General features: G+C 42.8%; 1 protein-coding gene across 1 annotated transcript in view; it reads right to left on the bottom strand.

The window, feature by feature from the left end:
• The window catches only part of LOC104294716 (myosin heavy chain, skeletal muscle, adult-like), a 30247-nt gene that overhangs the window by 13096 nt on the left and 107 nt on the right, over positions 1-17044 (bottom strand). The window contains exons 2-34 of the mRNA XM_009894359.1: positions 16860-16907; positions 15339-15581; positions 15107-15250; positions 14857-15013; positions 14257-14284; positions 14047-14158; positions 13861-13953; positions 13671-13734; positions 13490-13588; positions 13288-13391; positions 13068-13206; positions 11970-12088; positions 11720-11869; positions 11000-11170; positions 8090-8399; positions 7910-7980; positions 6306-6393; positions 6094-6211; positions 5706-5829; positions 5124-5260; positions 4778-5033; positions 3652-3894; positions 3357-3533; positions 3126-3271; positions 2948-3038; positions 2470-2859; positions 2126-2252; positions 1913-2031; positions 1421-1617; positions 849-1032; positions 597-762; positions 305-429; positions 1-101 (exon numbers count right to left, since the gene is read on the bottom strand). Coding sequence (XP_009892661.1) covers positions 1-101; positions 305-429; positions 597-762; positions 849-1032; positions 1421-1617; positions 1913-2031; positions 2126-2252; positions 2470-2859; positions 2948-3038; positions 3126-3271; positions 3357-3533; positions 3652-3894; positions 4778-5033; positions 5124-5260; positions 5706-5829; positions 6094-6211; positions 6306-6393; positions 7910-7980; positions 8090-8399; positions 11000-11170; positions 11720-11869; positions 11970-12088; positions 13068-13206; positions 13288-13391; positions 13490-13588; positions 13671-13734; positions 13861-13953; positions 14047-14158; positions 14257-14284; positions 14857-15013; positions 15107-15250; positions 15339-15545 — 4757 coding nt within the window. The 5' untranslated portion in view covers positions 15546-15581; positions 16860-16907. The remainder of the gene's footprint in view (positions 102-304; positions 430-596; positions 763-848; positions 1033-1420; positions 1618-1912; positions 2032-2125; positions 2253-2469; positions 2860-2947; positions 3039-3125; positions 3272-3356; positions 3534-3651; positions 3895-4777; positions 5034-5123; positions 5261-5705; positions 5830-6093; positions 6212-6305; positions 6394-7909; positions 7981-8089; positions 8400-10999; positions 11171-11719; positions 11870-11969; positions 12089-13067; positions 13207-13287; positions 13392-13489; positions 13589-13670; positions 13735-13860; positions 13954-14046; positions 14159-14256; positions 14285-14856; positions 15014-15106; positions 15251-15338; positions 15582-16859; positions 16908-17044) is intronic.

The following is a 17044-nucleotide window of genomic DNA, read 5'->3' as shown; positions in this document are numbered from 1 at the left end:
TCCTCATCTTTTTCTGCTATCTTCCTGTCAATCTCAGACTTCACCTGGTTGAGCTCAAGCTGGAGGCGCAGGATCTTCCCCTCTTCATGTTCCAGGGAGGCCTGGAAAAAAATAAATCAGAACACTTGTTACGTGACGAATGTTGAACCTGAAGGTCTAAGTAAAATAGAGTGCCATGTTTAGATAATATTTCTACACTTTTATACAAACATTATTTTCCTCTGTGTCTGGGAAGGACTTCATGGAACTTATAATGAGATAGAGATCCAGAATATGTGAGAGAGCAAGAAATAATCCTGGGTACCTCAGCTTCCTCCAGGGAGGCTTGGAGTTCAGATTTCTCCTGCTCAATCTGCTTCTTGACTTTCTCCAGCTCATGAATTGCCTTTCCTCCCTCAGCAATCTGCTCCGTGAGGTCGGAAATCTCCTCTGTGGGAACAAAGACCAATGGCATGGTCAGGCACACAGCTGCATGGGAAGGGCCCTGCGGTGGTGACAAGCACCTTTGCTGACCTGCAGGCACAGACCCATGTGGAGCGGTGGGTAGTGGTGGATAAGGAGAAAGCCCTGCCAGGAGCAAAGAGCCAGGGACTTACGCTGCAAGTTCTTGTTCTCACGCTTGAGCGTTTCCAGGTGGTCCAAGGACTCCTCATAGGCATTCTTCATCTTAAACAGCTCCGTGCTGAGAGAGCGAGACTCCTTCTGGGAGGCTTCCAGCTCAGCCTGCGTTTCCTCATACTTCTGCTTCCACTCTGCCAGGATCTGAAGAGAAACGGGGCGTGAGTGTGGATGTGGCACCCAGGAGGGGATGCTCTGCCCAGGAGCCCCTGGCGTGCAGCCCAAAAGACCTTGTCAAAGTTCTTCTGCTTCTTATCCAGAGCTGCGCAGGCAGCATTTGATCGCTCCACGTCAATCATCAGGTCCTCCACTTCATTCTGCAGCCTCTGCTTTGTCTTTTCCAGGGAGGCACATTTGGCATTCACAGCTTCCACGTGTTCCTCTGCATCCTGCAGGCGCTGTGCCAGCTTCTTCCTGGAAGGTGGTAAGCACAGCTCATAACTGGGGACTAAGATGGACATTCTTTTTTCACTTTCACCACAGTACTGAGGCACTTCGTATTATTTGTTCCCCATGAACACAGAGCCTCACCCGGCCAGTCATTTTTTTTTTCCCTTTTTCATTCCCCAGGTTGTAGCTATCCCTCTGCTCTCTTCACAAACCACACATTGCCTTTTCCCTGCATTCTTTGTCATGTAGCTTATTTTCCTTGTGTTTTTCAAAACCACACCCTTTATAGTACGTATTTCTGTTTTGTAACTCTTCCCAACCTACTACTAGGCTTTTGCCTTTCAGTATCTTGGTGGTCTCTCCCAATTTCCGTTATTGGTTTCTGCCAGCCTTCCCCACATTCCCCATGTACTTGGCCTCCTCCAGCTCCTCCGTGCGCTGGATCGCGTCCGTCTCGTATTTGGTTCTCCACTGGGCCACTTCGCTGTTGGCCTTGGACAGGGCACGCTGCAGCTCCCCCTTGGCTTCCTGCTCCTCCTCATACTGTTCCCGGAGCAAGTCACAGTCATGGCGAGCAGACTGCAAGCTATGGGCCAGGGCATTCTTGGCCTGGTGGTAAAAAGATTGGAATAAGGAATAAATGTACCCTGGGAAATTTTCTTCTACTGGCACTTAGGCATATATCCCAGACAAATAGTGATTAACTGACTGCATGAAAAAAAATAAAAGCCGAGGTCTGATATACTGCAAAGGGCTGGGAGTCCTGCACTGACAGGGCCTAGGTTGCATTGCCTAATGGGATGTTTGAACTTCTAATTAGACCACCTTTTGAACTTTTTAACACTGCACCAAAAATAATGTCATGTAAAATATTTATTTCATATGTAACATGAAATATTTTCACCTTTATCTCTTCCTCTAGTTGCCGCTTCAATTCTTCTATCTGTTGGGTGAAAGCCTGTTTCCCTCTAGACAGCTGAGAAATTAAAGCATCTTTTTCTTCCACCTGGCGTGCATATTCACCTGGACAAGTTTGTAATTAAGAAAGTATTTTAACAGTCGAGAGAGTCATTTAGGTGGTTCTCCCATTTCCAAACTAGAGATGGAAGTACCTTACCAGATTCTGTCTGCAAACGAGCTCTTTGAGCACTGAGATCGCTGATCATGCGCTGATTCTGCTCCTCCTTTGTTTTAAATTCACTCAGTTGATCTTCCAGAGTGCGGCACATCTTCTCCAAATTTGCCTATGTGTCAATCACACATAAGAAAATAGAGTAAAACCTCGATTCTGCCTGCAGGAATATTTTTCCAGAAGATGCAGTTTATATATCTGGGGCCTATGTGCATATGCCCACAGTTCTATACATAAGAGTTGGAGAAAACAGTTATATTATAACCTGATAAAAGATTAAGCAGAAATATTACATTGTTTTCAACTTACTAACAAAAGTATTTCTGTACCTTGGCTTTGGAGACAGACTCCATGTTACTGGCCAAGTCGTCAATCTCCATCTTCAGCTCACTCTTCTCCTTCTCCAGCTTCTGCTTCACTCGTTGCAGGTTGTCGATCTGCTCCCCAAGCTCAGCTGTGCTGTCCGCGTGCTTCTTCCGCAGTGCGGCAGCCGTGGCTTCGTGCTGCAGCGTGGCCTCTTCGAGGTCACGACGCATCTTCTGAAATTCTGCCTCACGCTTCTTGTTCATCTCCATCTGAGCTGCGGTAGCCCCTCCTGCTTCTTCCAGGCGCTCGCTGATCTCCTCGAGCTCCCTTGAGAGGTCAGCCCGATGCTTCTCTGCTTTTGCCCGAGAGGTTCGCTCTGCCTCAATTTCCTCCTCCAGTTCCTCAATACGCGCCTGGGGAACATTAGGGACCCTTCACACCCATGTCCTCCTCCTTCCTGAACTGTGTCTGGGTGAGAGAGGGGAAGGGACAGAGACTTGCCTGCAGCTCCTTGATCTTCTTCTGTAATTGCATGCCCAGGGCTTGCTCATCCTCGATTTTGCTCTGGATCTGGCTGATTTCAAAGTCTTTCCTTTGGGCAAAGCAAAAGGCGTTAGAGCTCACAGAGAAAAGACAAGTGCACCAGCCCAGCACTCAGGTGCCCAACAGCCCCACTTACTTCTTCAGTTTCTCATCCAGCTGCTGCTTATCATTTTCCAAATCCATTATGCTGTCATGGGCCAGCTTCAGGTCTCCTTCGAGTTTCCTCTTAGCTCTCTCAAGGTCCATGCGCAGTTTCTTCTCCTGCTCCAGGGACCCTTCCAGCTACACACAACAAGACCATCAGTGCTCCAGCAGTCAGGTCTAACTCCATACCTGTCCTTTTCTTACTGTATGTCTGTGGGCTTACATCATCCACTTGCTGCTCCAGCTTGGTCTTGGCTTTGGTCAGCGTATTGACTTTGTCCTCTTCTGCCTGCAGGTCATCCAGTGTCTGCTGATGGGCCTCTTGGAGGGCCTTCTTCTCTTTTGTCAGCTTGGCAATGGTCTCATCCAGGCCTGCCATCTCCTCTGTGAGGTTTTTCACCTTTGAGAAGAAGGGAGCAAGTGCAGATAAAAAAAAAATATATATAGTTGTTTAAAACTTTATACTGTATAACAAAACAGAAGTCTTTTCTGTAATAGTGACATCTTCTGCCTCATACCTTGTTTTCAGTAGCATGTTTTTCCTTCTCCACTTTGGCCAGCGTTAACTCAAGATCATCAATATCTTTCTTCAGCTCTGAACATTCATCCTCCAGTTTCCTCTTCTTGGCTGTCAGCTCAGCATTAATTTCTTCCTCATCCTCAGCCCTTTCAGTCACTTCTTTAACTTTGGCTTCCAGCTGGATTTTGGTTTTGATGAGCTGGTCACACCTTTCCTCAGCATCAGCCAAAGCATCAGCTTCCTGGTGGGGAAATACCATTCTTAGAGATATATTTTTTGAGGGAATATCAAGATGAGGGAATATCTTCATAGTTTAGAGTTCTGGCTAGTAATTTTGCAGTTCAAAATTGATTTATTTTTGAACAGAATGAAATATAATACAGAATTGATTTCATATTGTTGGGTTTGAAAGAGCCATTTTGGAAAGCTAAAACCAAATATAATTCTTTCCAGTCTACATAAATGCTCGAATATTTACATATTTGTTTAAGGTATAGAATCCAATATTATCCCATAATATCAAACATTAGCACAAAGTACATAAATTTGGCCTTAATTGTAGGAATATCTCCCATATTTATGAAGTACTGAATGATAACTGTATGCCAAGATACATATAAATACCAAAGTCACAGTTATGCTCACATCATTCCTGTATTTTTCTTTTTTCACCCTGCTGTCTTTTTGGAGCAACTGTTTCTGATTTAGATTTTCATCACCCCAGCCCAAAAACACTCAGCATCCGGCAGCTTTGGCTTTTCTCTGTGAGACACTCATCCACTAAGAAAAAAAGGAGTTGCTGGAAAGTTAGTCTCTAGGGTTTTTTTTGCAACAGATGTCCTGTGGTATTTATTATATTTTGTCTCAAGTTTCAGTCTAGCAGAAATAATATGAAAGAAAAATGATAATTTTATCAGTGAGTGGATTTTTTCATATTTGTATAGTTCAAGATTCTTTAAAAACAGGGCATGTACAGTCCTTATTGAAGCTAGTGAAACTTTTAAGAGCACCAGTTATTGAATTGAATTAGATTGTAGTTTCTATGTGTCTTTTGAAAATGTAGTTGTAAATATCAGCCTGATCATCACAGTTCATTTAGAGTGAGGCACATTGGTAGTACTCACAGCCTGCACTTGGAGCTGCAGGTCATTTTTCTCCTGCACCAGTTTCACCATTTTCTCCTCCAGCTCCTTCCTCTTGGCCTCAGACTTTGCAAGCTCTTCCTTGGTTTTCTCAAACTCTTGTTTCATGTTGGCCATCTCCTTCTCAGATTCTGCGCTCTTCAGCAAGGGCTTGATCTTGAAGAACAGCTTCATCCAGGGCCAGTGCTTGACATTCATGAATGCACGAATGTTGTACTGGATGCAGAAAATGGACTCTCTGAAAAGTAAGTGAAATTAATATTAAATATTTAGACCATAATGACATAATAAGCCAAACACAGTGAACCTAATTTGAAGAAATGTCTACCTCCTCTCCACCATTCTCTGGTACTCCACTCTCATCAGGAAGCCCCTGCACCTGGCCTGTGTGCGGGTGATGATCTGTGCCAGCTTCTCATCTCTCATCTCTTCCAAGAGGCCTATCAGCCCAGCTTTGAAGAACACCTTAGGTAAGAATATGAAAATAGTGCAGTGTATATGCATGTTGTTCAGTTCCATGTCCCCCATGGCAGATAATACAGGAAGTTAAGAGAAAGAGCAAAAGCACAAGCAGTGTATGTAGTGATAGACCCTTTTTTATATCTCCAAGCTTCCAGTTACATGCAGCTAAAGGAAGTGTAATAGCCAGACATTTTGTCTTTGTTTTTACTAACCCTTGATTCTTTTATTCTACAACTTGGTCCTAAATTAACCCTTAATTAACCCTTAATTAAATCATGCTATGGCAATGAATTTCAGTTTTATTCAAGTGTTGAGTCAATAAGTAGTCAGTTGATTTCTTTTAAATACACAATTTGATCATTTCACATACTATCTGGAGAATCTGAATATCATTCTCAAGCCATGCAAACCAAAACCACATAGTGCTTGAAACAAGCAGTTCTTGTACCTTGGTGTGACCGAATTTGTACTGAGTGTGGTCTATATCAATTGATCCAAGAAGTTTCTCACAAGCCTTCTTGCTGTCAATGAACTGTCCCTCTGGGATAGCACTTGCATTTAATACTTTGTATCTGAGGGAGAAAATGGAAAGACTTGTATTGGACTCAATGATTTTAAGGGGCTTTTCCAGCCTAAATGATTCTATGAATATAAAGAGGTCTGTTGTTGAGACCAGTTGGCTGGGATACTGCAAGAAAGAGTCTAAGAACATAGAGAACATAACAGCTGTGCTAAACATAAACTTTAGAGCAGGTTTTTGTCATCAGAGGTGAAACGTAAATTTCACAAGATACTCAAGATGAACAAAATGACTGAGTAAAGGAAAGAAGTCTGACCTCTGTTTAAAATCTGCGTACAGGACTCTGTTGGGAAAACCTTTCCTGCAAATTCGGATCCCTTCCAGCACGCCATTACACCGCAGCTGGTGAAGCACCAGTTCATGCTCCATGGCACCTAGTAATTCAGAGCACACATATATGCTATATTTTGTAAAACAGGGGGGAAGAGATGCATCATAATAAAAACCTTCTATATGTGGGTCTCTTACCAGGTGTTTTTGTTTCATTTGGGATAATGCAGCGTACAAAATGGGGGTGGGTGCTTCGCAGATTGGTCATCAGCTTGTTTAAATTCTCCTGAGAGAGTCATTAACAAAAGTTTATATTAGCAAATGTAATTTCCACTATAAGCATCAAGACCTTTGAAATGAAACACTGAGATATCGGACAAAAATTAGCTTGCGGAATCCTAAACTGAAACCCATTGCACCAGGTTTTCTGACTTACCACAGATCTTTGATGTTATTAGCTAAACATATAAAGTTCTTCTGATTAATCTGTAGGAAATATCATACTCTTAAACATGCACTTTTAACACATTTCACTGACTCTAGTGGAATGCCCTCATTAGAAACGATACCCATCTTCCACTGGATGTAGTCAGAGAAGTAAACTGGTACATCTATGAGGCAGTTTGAAGCATACTACAGTAGGCATTTAAGATGGGTCATATGGATCACACTACATATAGAACGTTCTTGTTTTCCCCATTGAAAGGAACAAAAATGACAAGCTGAGTTTTCTATGACTAGATTACATGTTTATCTCATAAGGTAAGAGGAAAATAAGGTGAGATGAATCCCAGCCTTGCTTTGTAATTTATATCTGTATACTTATTTATAAATCATTCTTGTCTATAAGTAATGGAGGGAAGCAGGTACCTCCAGAGGACGTCTCAGAGTACGTAAATTAAGCAGCCAAAACACTGAGATGTCTAAACGCTAACATGTCTAAACAAGAAGGATAGTGGAAGAAAGTTCGAAAACATAACAGAAATGCAGCCTAAATGCAGTAAATAATATTTTTCCTATAATATCACCTCTTAAAGTCTTATGACCTTTAAACATAGGCTTATTGCATTAATTTTTAATGATTTTAATGGCAATAACATCCCAGTAGCAAGATCAAAGCACTACAGCTACAATTACTTTTCTTGGGGCATATGCACACATGCGCATGACCTGTTTCACTGCACTGGCTAGAGGCTGTCAGATGATCAAGAATCATATGACAGCAGATCTGTAGAAGAAATTAGGCTATGTCAAGAAGGGAGTTGTAAATGAAGGGTGAGTATGGTAATAAATATCCTCACAAAAGATAAGGTATTCCACCTGGCAGAAGTGTATGGAGCAGCCAGGCAGCAAGATTTTGTTATGACAAAGAACTGTCAAGTATCGGACATATTAAAAATCCATAACCCAAGGAGTGGTGGTATTTCAACTATAAGAGATTGATCCCTGAATCATGGAGAAAAACTAGGGGTATAAATGAAGCAACCAGGTCATCCTCCAGACCAGTAGGCAGAATGTTGTTAGAGGGCAATAAAATGTTCCAAAGCCAGAGGTAAGCATCTGGAAGAAACCTGGTATATTTTAGGTTTATTCTAGAAGGTTTCTGTATGAAGTTCTTCCTTCTGGAAACAACATCCTGGGACAAGTGGACAAAAATAAAGGAAGTAGAAGGAAGCATAAATAAACTACAGTGGAACTTCAGGGTCTTTTAACCCAAATAATAAAAAAAAAAAATGACTAGCCATTTTAAATGGTGGGTTTACTCCTCATCTTAGGAAGAAATAGTGAACTCTCTACTGTACCCGGAAAAGAGCTGAGACAGTCTGGAAAGAAGAACCCTTCTTCTTGCTACCTTTCTTGCCAGCACTAGCCTCTGCAAAATTGAAAATAAATTAAAAAGGATTTAGATTTTTGGGTTTGCCTTTTATGATTCCTTTTTATAAGCTGTACATCAGTGAAAATGTGGGATTCATAGAACCAACCTGCTTCTGCTCCACCATAGTTGGCAAAGAGTAAGGCCAGTGTTTTCAGTGATGATTTCTGGTACAACCCAATGACGGTTTCATTCAGGGGGTCCTTGTTCTTTTCCAGCCAGCCAGTGATGTTGTAGTCCACCGTGCCAGCATAGTGCACCAGGGAGAAGTGGGCCTCAACCTTCCCTTTGGTAGGCTTGGGCTTCTGGAAGTTGCTGGACTTTCCCAGATGCTGGTCATAGAGCTTGTTCTTGAAAGAGGTGTCAGTTGCCTTGGGGAACATGCACTCCTCTTCCAGGATGGAGAAGATGCCCATGGGCTGGAAGAAATGCACAAGGGAGACAGATTGCAATTTGGATTTCAGGACAATGAAGACCGTCACATAGTCAGAGTAGTGGAACGCATCAGAAAATATTATTATTCAATTACATTTTATGCTAGAAAGTGAGATTAAACATGTTGATACTTACATTTTTTAACACCAAAATGAATTGTAAAGATCAATGGAAATTCATTTAGTTTGTGTTGAGAACAAGCTTTATAAAATCAGAGCACTACCTTCTTATCCAGAGGGACTCAAAGCACACACAGATGCCTTAGGCAAATTGAACATGAGCAAACACCCTTCTATGCAGTCAACTCATCCTGTGCTGCATTGAGTGTTGCCAGCAGCTCAAGGGATATGATCTTATGCCTCTACTCAGCTATGCTGGGAAACATCTGGAGTGCTGTGTCCAGCTCTTGGCTCCCCGGTACAAGAGAAACATGGACATAGTAGAGTGAGCCCAGTGACAGGCCACAAAGATATTTAAATGACTGTAACTTCTGACATACAAGGAGAAGCTGAGAGAGGTGAGACTGTTCAGACTGGAAAAGAGAAGGCTCTGGGATATCTTATCAATGTGTATAAATAACTAATGAGAGGGGATAAAGAAGACAAAGCCAGATCTTCTCAGTGGTGTCCAGTGGCAGGACAAGATGGAACAGGCATGAATTGAAATACACGAAATTCCATTTAAAAAGAAGAAAAAAGCTTCTTTACTGGGACGGTGGTCAAAAGTTGGAAGAGGTTTCCCAAAGTATCTGTGGATTCTCCACCCTTAGAGATGTTCAAAATCCAACTGGACATGGTCCTGAGCAACCTTCTCTAGCTGACCCTGCCTGGACCAAAAGGTTTGGACCAAGTGATCTCCAGAGCTGCCTTTATACCTCAGCTGTTCTGTGATTCTGTGATTCTAACTACTTACCATCCTGCCAGCCACTGACCTTTTCATCTCATGTGCTATGCAACTGCCTTCTCATTGTCAGTCAAAGGATGCACAGGTAGGTATGACTGCATGCTGACAGATACGTGTGTCCATCTTCTACATTAGAGCTATTAGAGCTGAAAGGTGAGGAGGACAGGCTGACCTAGAAATTGACTCTAGCTGTTTTGGAAGAACACTGTCATTGGAATTTTACAATTTTAGAATCATAGAATAGTTTAGGTTGGAAGGGACCTTGAAGATCACAGAATCACAGCATCTCCTAGATTGGAAAAGACTTGTGAGATCATCTAGTCCAATCATTAACCTAACACTCACAAGCCCACCACTAAACCATGTCCCTGAGCATTATATCGTCATGACCCTTAAATACCTCCAGGGATGGGGACTCCACCACTGCCCTGGGTGATGCGTTCCAATGCCTGATGACCCTTTCAGTAAAGAAATTCTTCCTAATACCCAATCTAAACTTCCCTTGGCACAACTTGAAGCCATTTGCTCTTGTTCTATCAGCTGTTACTTGACAGAACAGGTCAACTCCCACTTCTCTGCAGCCTCCTTTCAGATAGTTGGAGAGAGTGATAAGGTCTCCCCTCAGCCTCCTTTTCTCCAGGCTAAACAACCCCAGTTCCCTCAGACGCTCCTCATAAGACGTGCTCCAGACCCCTCACCAGTTTTGTTGCCCTTCTCTGGACATGCTCCAGTGCCTCAATATCTTTCTTGTGGTGAGGGGCCCAAACCTGAACACAGTACTCAAGATGCGGCCTCACCAGTGCCGAGTACAGGGGTAAAATCCCTGGTCCTACTGGCTACACTAGTCCTGATGCAGGCCAGGATGCCATTGACCTTCTTGGCCACCTGAAGCCCCATCCAACCTGGCCTTAAATACCTCCAGGGATGGGGCCTCAACAACTTCTCTGGGAAACCTGTTCCAGTGCCTCACCACCCTTAAAGTGAAAAACTTCTTCCTATTGTTTAATCTAAACCTGCCCTTTTCCAGTTTAAAGCCATTCCCCCTCGTCCTATCACTACATGCCCTTGTAAAAAGTCCTTCCCCAGCTCTCCAGTAGCCCCCATTAGATACTGGAAGGCCGCAATAAGATTTCCCTGGAACCCTCTCTTCTCCAGGCTGAACAGCCCCAACTCTCTCAGCCTCTCCTCATGGGAGAGGGCCTCCAGGCCTCTGATCATCTCCGTGGCCCTCCTCTGGTCCTGCTCCCACAGGTCCATGTCCTTCTTATGTTGGGGGCTCCAGAGCTGGACACAGTATTCCAGGTGGGGTCTCACCAGAGTAGAGGGGCAGAATCCCCTCCCTCGCCCTGCTGGCCGGACTTCTTGTGATGCAGCCCAGGATACGGTTGGCCCCCTGGGCTACAATCACACATTGCCGGCTCATGTTGAGCTTCTCATCAATCAGCACTCCCAGGTCATTCTCCTCAGGGAAGGATACTTTGGCACTTGAAAAGAGATCAGTACAGAATTGTTGCCACAAAGCTTCATGTCTCACTTGACAGAAAAAATAAACTACAGCACAAAGTATGGTGAATAACAAAATGTGAATATTTGGACATAAACACAGAAGATCACTTTGAAAAATAAGGCCAAGCAATTACAGAGTTTCCACTCATATAATGCACCTGAAGAGGAAGGATACCTTCTCAATGAGCTCAATGCAGGCAGCCAGGTCCATCCCAAAGTCAATGAATGTCCATTCAATTCCTTCCTTCTTGTACTCCTCCTGCTCCAGCACGAACATGTGGTGGTTGAAGAACTGTTGCAGTTTCTCATTGGTGAAGTTGATGCAGAGCTGCTCAAAGCTGTTAAACTGGAAATAAAATAAGAAAGACCCATATTTTCAAGATGCAGCAATAATCACAAAACCTCATCCTTTAAAAATAAGGAATGCAGTTATCTTGGCTTCATTGCCAAGTCTGTGCATTTCTTCAGTCTGCTTTATGTCTACATAATGAAGCAGAGAAATGCATTGAATTCATTGACCACAAGGCATTATTTTTTTCATTGATAAAAAAGTGAAGATAAAATATATTTCCTGTATAATCCAAGACCAAATGACAAGGAGAAAACAGAAAAACAAGTTTAGGCCTATCATGATATATATGTTTTTATACTCTCTTGTCCTTTTTCATTTAAACCGAGGAATTTTTCTGATTAGACCCTTCTGTACTTTTGAGTTTGCACATCTGAAATAAGTCAAGTCCTTTGAAAGGTCATTTTTTAGTTCATGACAAAAAAAGGTAAATAGCTGCAAATAATTACATGATGATGTTATGTCTTCTTTAAAAATATGTCGCAGAGTGATCATAACATCCAATTGTCATCTCCAAACAGCTCTTACCAAATCTTTGTTACTTACATCAAAGATCTCGAAGCCAGCAATGTCCAGGACACCAATGAAGTACTGTCTGGGTTGCTTGGTATCCAGCTGTTGGTTGATGCGAACAACCATCCACAAGAACATCCTCTCATAGACAGCTTTTGCCAGGGCACCTACAGCATTGTGCACCTATAAGAAAAATAAATGCCTAGCATTACCATACAGACCAGGGGAGAATCAACAGGATCTTAATTCAAAACATTTTTCCAGGTTACCACATGTTTCTTACCTGCTGCGCAGTTTGACCCTTGGTCACATATTCATTCCCAACCTTGACTCGAGGGTAGCAGAGGGCCTTGAGCATGTCAGCTGAATTTAGACCCATAAGGTAGGCAGCCTTGTCAGCAACTAAAAAGGCGGAGGAAAAAGGAAGAATTTAGCATCACATATACTTTGAAACCTGGAGTATTCTCTAAAGGCTGCAGGGTTCAGATCTTTTTTCTTTTAAATATTTTGATAGACTCTCACAGAGGAAATCTCGGTAAAATCAAAATCATCGTTATGCATATTGAGCTTTTCTAAAAGAATTTATGTTTGAAAATCTTCACTGAAGCATGTAGAAAGTAATGATGTTTTCAAAAATCTCCTGGCACCAAAATGAAACCTGCAGCTTGTCAGGCTGAATATTTCTAGTACATGCATAGCTCAGGAGCTGCAGTGACAAAAGTCAGGTACTGATCTACACTCATGTGATCAAAACCACCCAATATTTAGGGTGGAACACAGAGAGAAAATCTCTCTTCTCTTTCAAATCCTGAGTCTACAACCCTTTCTGAGCTTTGGTTTCTGATGTTCAGTAAAACTCACTGGGTTTCACCCTTTTACCTATGGTACTTCCCACCTTCTGCCTAGTCCTTTAGCAAGAGGAGCTGTTGCTCTGAGAGGCAGAGATGTGGGTTGTAGGTCCTGCCCCAACAAAGGAGAGGAATCAAATACACTTCTCACAGCAGAGTTTCCTGAGCATCTGACGGGTGAGGGTGAATGGTAACATTATCCCCCATCCTGTTAGAGCTGAACCACTTGGCTGTTTCACAATTGCAAGCCATATTCCAACAAAGGTATGACTCATAATGTTACAGGAAAGAGGTCCATCACTCCTGACTTCCTGGAAGTGTATAAAGGACAGTTTAAACTATTAATTGTTCATAGGATAAGCTCCAAAAAACATGAGATCAGGGAACTTATCCTCATGAGAAGAGAACAAGGGACAGGTTTTTTCTGGCCTACTGATTTCCTTGGGATACTGAAGTCCAACAAAGAAAAACTTTTGATGACTTCAACATCCATAGTGGCTTTCAGAAAGGTTAATTATTGAGTTTGATAATACCTTCTGTGCCTTCAGGTTCTGCCTGCTCCTCTCTTGGTTTCTGCTTGAACTTCAGGTTCCCGTAGTGCATGACAGCCCCTGTCAGCTTGTAGATTGCTGTCTTTTCATCTGTACTGAAGCCCAGTATGTCAATGGCACTCTGGTGATGCAATCAGCAAAGTGAAATATTTGCATGTTATGCATGACCTGTGTCTGTTGACCTGTTTTGTAAGTTACTTACATCTGTAGCCATCAGCTCCTCCTTGTCATCAATGCTGGGAACGGTGATCTCTCCTTGACTCACAAATGGGTAATCATATGGGTTGGTGGTAATGAGGAGCATTTCTGAAAACAAAAGGGTTCAGGGGTTAAATTTCACTATTTCTAATGTAGTTAGATGTTGCTCAGTGATCTTCCTCCAAAAGCTCACTGATGCCTCCTACCGATTAGCTCTGGCTTCTTGTTGGAGGTGATCTGATAAAATATGTGGTAGCTTCTTTCTGCCTTGAGCTGGAAAGTGACTCTGGACTTCTCCAGCAGATCTGGCAAGGATGGTAGGACAGAGTTAGCACAAGAACTGGGGAGAGGTAGAAGGAATGGGATCAGGCCAGAAGAGTCTCTTACAAGTTTCAATGTCAGCAGAAGCCAGTTTGCCTGTGGCCCCAAAGTGGATTCTGATGAATTTGCCCTGTTAAGGAGAAGAAGCTGCATTTCAACCTAGATGCATTTCATTGCCATCTGCTTATGTGAGAATACCACTAGCCCATCACTACTGTTATAATGAGGCGGGATTTTGTCCAAAGCAACAACTTACAAAGCGTGAGGAGTTGTCGTTCCTCACGGTCTTGGCGTTTCCAAAGGCCTCCAGCAGTGGGTTGGCGCTGATGATTTGATCCTCAAGCGTTCCCTGCAGGATGATAATTATTGCTGGTTACCCTTTCCAAAAATCACATGAGGAACAGAGGAAAGCCTTGATTCAAGCCAGCATCTATTAATTTACCTGCATTTTGCCTGACTGCTCCTCCTTCTTCTTCTCCCCGCTCGCTGCAATTGTTGCAAAGTACTGGATGACACGCTTTGTGTTCACAGTCTTCCCTGCACCGGATTCTCCGCTGTCAAGCCAAAGAGAGAAGCAGAGAGCGTGTGGTCAGGCAGGAGGTCCCCTGGCATTGGGCAGCCCTGCAGGGACCCGAGCAGGGGGTGTACATACGTGATCAGGATCGACTGGTTCTCGCGATCTGTGAGAGAGGCAGAATGAAAGATGTGTTAGCAGTTGTCCTGAGTAACACTGAGCTGAATGAGAAGTAAAGCTGCAAATATAAGTTGGGGCATCTTTAGAAGTCCAAGAGTACCCAATTCCCTTCCAGGTCTTAACAGTAGCAAGTGTAAGCCCAAATGGATGCACAGAGCTCTCAGAGGCATGTGATACTGAGACAAGCTGTGCATCCACTTGGCCTTCACACAGTTCTCATCAAGAAATCTAACCAATTGGCCTACCTGTGTTCAAAATAGTGGATTATATGGAATAATAACCTTTTCTTTCTTATCAGTGAAAAAAAGTAGCAAACTGAGTCAAGTAGTATTTCTGCAGTGGTAGAGTGTAGAATTTTGTACATAAAATGCAAATAATACACAGTGCTGAGCCCATGAATGCTTCTGGGTCAGTTTCACTTGAAATTAATTCCTGCATAACTTGATCAAGTTCTCAGTCAAACATCTCTATGGTGGTTTTAGCTGGCTTGTCACATGCTCCAGTGAGATCAGTGGGGCTTTCTGGTTTAGATTGCTGTGAAGGAGGTCAAGCACTCACCAGTTAACATGAACTGATAGGCATTGTCAGAGATGGAGAAGATGTGTGGAGGGGCCTCCTGGCGCTTCTTGCCGCGGTGGGCCACCCCCACCTCCGGGTTGTACACCGGCAGCCACTTGTAAGGGTTGACAGTGACGCAGAAGAGACCCGAGTAGGTCTGCGAGGAAGGGAGACACCACGTTGGCTTCCACTTAGCCTGGCAGAGCAGGTCCTCCTCACTACCCAAAGGAAGACTGCTGCTGGTACTTACGTAGATCATCCAGGCTGCATAACGCTCTTTGAGGTTGTACAGCACAGCGGGTTCGTGGAGGTGGGTCATCATGGCCATGTCCTCAATTTTATCATACTTGGGAGGGTTCATGGAGAAGATTTGATCTTCCTTCACGGTCAGGGTCTGCCAAGGAAACAAAAGATCCATGTATGTCAGCTAAAAGCTCAGAGTGGGAACCAAATGGTGTTCTTCAGACTTGTTTTTCACTCACCTCTCCACCTTCAGTCTTGACAGTCACCTTCCCTGATTCTCTGCTCTGGACTGTCCCTTTGACAAAGGATTCTTTGGGATGGGCCACAAAGACAGATGTCTTGGCATCAAACGGCTTGTTCTGGGCCGCAATTCTTTCCTTCTCTGACTTTCGGAGGTAAGGAGCCGCCTCCCCAAAGACGGCCATCTCAGAGTCTGCAGAAGCCATGGCTGCACCTTACAGAAGAGATGTCGGCAGAGGATTCTAATGGGAAGGAACAATATGGCACTGATTATTTACATCTGTTCTATAAGTTTAGGAAAAATTTTATATCCTGGGCCTTCGATTCTCTTCATACTCCAAGTATTTGGAACACATAACATGAGATAACTAGAGACTTAATTTTTAGGCCAACGTAGAAAATAAGAGGTTTTCATTGATGTACTTTAGGTCTTCAAACATTTAGGAGGTCAAATTTTAATGACCTTTCAGAGCTGTGGGTTTGGTGCTTATACTGTGTCTATAAGATAAGTGTGAATTTGCTGAGCAAATTTCACTATGACATCACTATTAGGAATGGAAATACACTTAGGACATTTTGTTAAAAGGATGAAAAGTGAAGTAACATTTCTGAAAAACTGTAGTTTAGGTGACCTACAGTCTTTGGAAACATTGAACCTGTGGGAAATTTACTCATTAAATATAATGGTAACAGAAAGGCAATGGGAAATTAATGAATTTTGCTAATTACATTCTCGACTGAAATAAAAGGGCATGCTTTGTAACCTTTTAATATTCTGCCATAATTTAATTTGTCATATGCATTTATCATTCTTCAGTACAATACCTAAACAATATCAGCCCCAAAGTTCTGACTTGAGTGAACACTGAAACTGGAATTGCCAAGCCTGTGTTAAGATCCCAAATAAATACTTACTGGAAAAAAATGTAGGAACAGGTGAATTCTCAAAGCTTAAAAAAAACAAGAGTATTTCTTCAGATGCTTTATTAAACATGTAGGTAGCTAAATTTAGCCAACTGCACTTGAAAATTCTCTAGCCACATTAGTAACATTTATTCTCTCTTTAATCATTAAGTAATAAATTATTTTTTTTGTCTGGAGAAAGAAAATTAGTATCTAAGATAGCTCTGGTATTTTGCAAAGATGCTTATAATGTCTGTATGCTCAGATGATTTATTAATTCATACATTCTCAGGTAGAATGCAGAATTTTGCACTTTTTCCTGCTGTGTTCATCTTGGTCCGGTTCTACTGCTGCCACAGAAAGATGGGAAGCCAACACACCTTGAACCCGGCTAGGTCAGTTAAACAGAAGTGAAGAATATGCCCATGGGGATTTTCTGGTCTGTGGTCAGTGGTCAGAGACTTCAAACACAGCCACTTGAAAACCTTGGGCATCCCAACACCTTCTACTGTAATCACACTAGGTTTAAATATAGGCTGAAAAAGTGACCCTTCCAAGAAATCCCACCCAAAAAGATCTTTCTCTGCCCTCTGAGAATTAAAAAATCAGGTTCTTACCTCTCGTGACACCAGATGGGTGGCTTGCAGGCTGGCAGCTGGTCAGTACTGTAAAAGACAAATAGCACCTCCTTACTTGCTGCTGCTCAGAAATCCAGGGTGAAAATGTGCAGGTGCCTTGAAAGCAGATTTAAAACCTGACCTGAGAAATTCAGTGCCCTCCTGGAAATGAGTGCTGGAGGCAG

This window comes from Charadrius vociferus, unplaced genomic scaffold (genome assembly GCF_000708025.1).
Source record: "Charadrius vociferus isolate BGI_N301 unplaced genomic scaffold, ASM70802v2 scaffold121, whole genome shotgun sequence".
Lineage (NCBI taxonomy): Eukaryota > Metazoa > Chordata > Aves > Charadriiformes > Charadriidae > Charadrius > Charadrius vociferus.
Note: the sequence above shows the minus strand (reverse complement) of the source record. Positions and strands in the feature narration are given on the sequence as shown.